The sequence below is a fragment of the Salvelinus sp. IW2-2015 genome, unplaced genomic scaffold (assembly GCF_002910315.2).
Source record: "Salvelinus sp. IW2-2015 unplaced genomic scaffold, ASM291031v2 Un_scaffold2388, whole genome shotgun sequence".
NCBI classification, from domain to species: domain Eukaryota; kingdom Metazoa; phylum Chordata; class Actinopteri; order Salmoniformes; family Salmonidae; genus Salvelinus; species Salvelinus sp. IW2-2015.
Genome location: NW_019943711.1, coordinates 124455 through 126010, shown reverse-complemented (window position 1 = coordinate 126010; position 1556 = coordinate 124455). Strand labels below are relative to the sequence as shown.

The window sequence follows — 1556 nt, the reverse complement described above, 5'->3', positions numbered from 1 at the left end:
GAAGAGCATGTACCAAAGCACTTGTATTAGTAATTTAATAAGAACATTTTCATAGGGAACAGAAACAGTGTGCAGGTTTCTCCTCTGTTTTTACTGAGTCAAGATCGATTCCAGGTCCTCTGTTTTACTGAGTCAAGACCGATTCCAGGTCCTGTTTTACTGAGTCAAGACCGATTCCAGGTCCTCTGTTTTACTGAGTCAAGACCGATTCCAGGTCCTCTGTTTTACTGAGTCAAGACTGATTCCAGGTCCTCTGTTTTACTGAGTCAAGACTGATTCCAGGTCCTCTGTTTTACTGAGTCAAGACTGATTCCAGGTCCTCTGTTTTACTGAGTCAAGATCGATTCCAGGTCCTCTGTTTTACTGAGTCAAGACCGATTCCAGGTCCTCTGTTTTACTGAGTCAAGACCGATTCCAGGTCCTCTGTTTTAATGAGTCAAGACTGATTCCAGGTCCTCTGTTTTAATGAGTCAAGACTGATTCCAGGTTTTATTTTGGAGAGATGGGTCTACTGGAACTGACATGACTGATTTTTTAAATGTAACCTTTATTTAACTAGGCAAGTCAGTTAAGAACAAATTCTTATTTACAATGACGGCCTACCAAAAGGCAAAATACCTCCTGCGGGGACGGCGGCTGGATTGAATATAAAATATATATATATATGTAAATATAGGACAAAACACACCACGACAAGAGAGACAACACAACATAAAGAGAGACCTAACACAACAACATAGCAACACATGACAACAGAACAGCACAGGGGTTCTCTCTAACATCATCCTGAAACAACCTAGCCTGAGTGTCAGTCTCTCTGTGTGCTATCCTGCCAACTCCTTGTCATGTTTTGTCTTGACATGGACCGTTGGCAAGAACACATAGATCTGGAACCAGGCTAGAAACAATCATCACAGAAAGAGAAGAGTACTGCTATTTTCTGAGCGAGTGCTTACCTTATACGAGGGCTGCTCTTGTCCAGTGCTTGCTGAATCTGGTCATCCCTCTCTGACACACCACTGGTTTTCCAATAGACCCGGCAACTAGAGAAGTCTGCAGGCAGTGACACCTGATGTGACACACACGCAATATTATAACAACTCAAACGGAAGGACTTTGCATTTTGGCGCAGTCCAGGCAGTGCTGAGAGGGATAGGATGGAACTGTACACAATACTAGCACCAATTTTATGAAGCTACCTTGCATTACCAAAATGTCATTGAATATTTCAGACCAAGCTGAAGTACTTCCTAGCCTGGTCCCAGCTCGGCAAGTGCTCAATGCTGTCATTGTCCAGCCAAACATGACAATGAGTGACAGGGAGTTGGCATGATTGCACAAACACACCGGCACCCAGGCTAGGTTATTCCTACCCTTGAGATGTCCACACTGTAGTTGTAGACCTCATAGTTGACTTCAGGGGAGCTCAGTAGATCAGTGATGGCCTTGTACAGGATGGAGTTGAGGATTCTGGTGCGCATGTTGTCCTCTTGGCTTCGTTTCTTAGGTGGCTTCAGAGCACTGAGCTGACTGGACGGTGGCCCCTGTCAGAATTA

The 1556-nt window shown here is 44.3% G+C and overlaps 1 protein-coding gene across 1 annotated transcript in view; it reads right to left on the bottom strand.

Moving 5' to 3' along the window:
• Positions 1–768: 768 nt before the first annotated feature.
• rbfa (ribosome binding factor A) overlaps positions 769–1556 on the bottom strand; it is a 1657-nt gene continuing 869 nt past the window's right edge. The window contains exons 3-4 of the mRNA XM_024141069.2: positions 1374–1544; positions 769–1069 (exon numbers count right to left, since the gene is read on the bottom strand). Coding sequence (XP_023996837.2) covers positions 953–1069; positions 1374–1544 — 288 coding nt within the window. The 3' untranslated portion in view covers positions 769–952. The remainder of the gene's footprint in view (positions 1070–1373; positions 1545–1556) is intronic.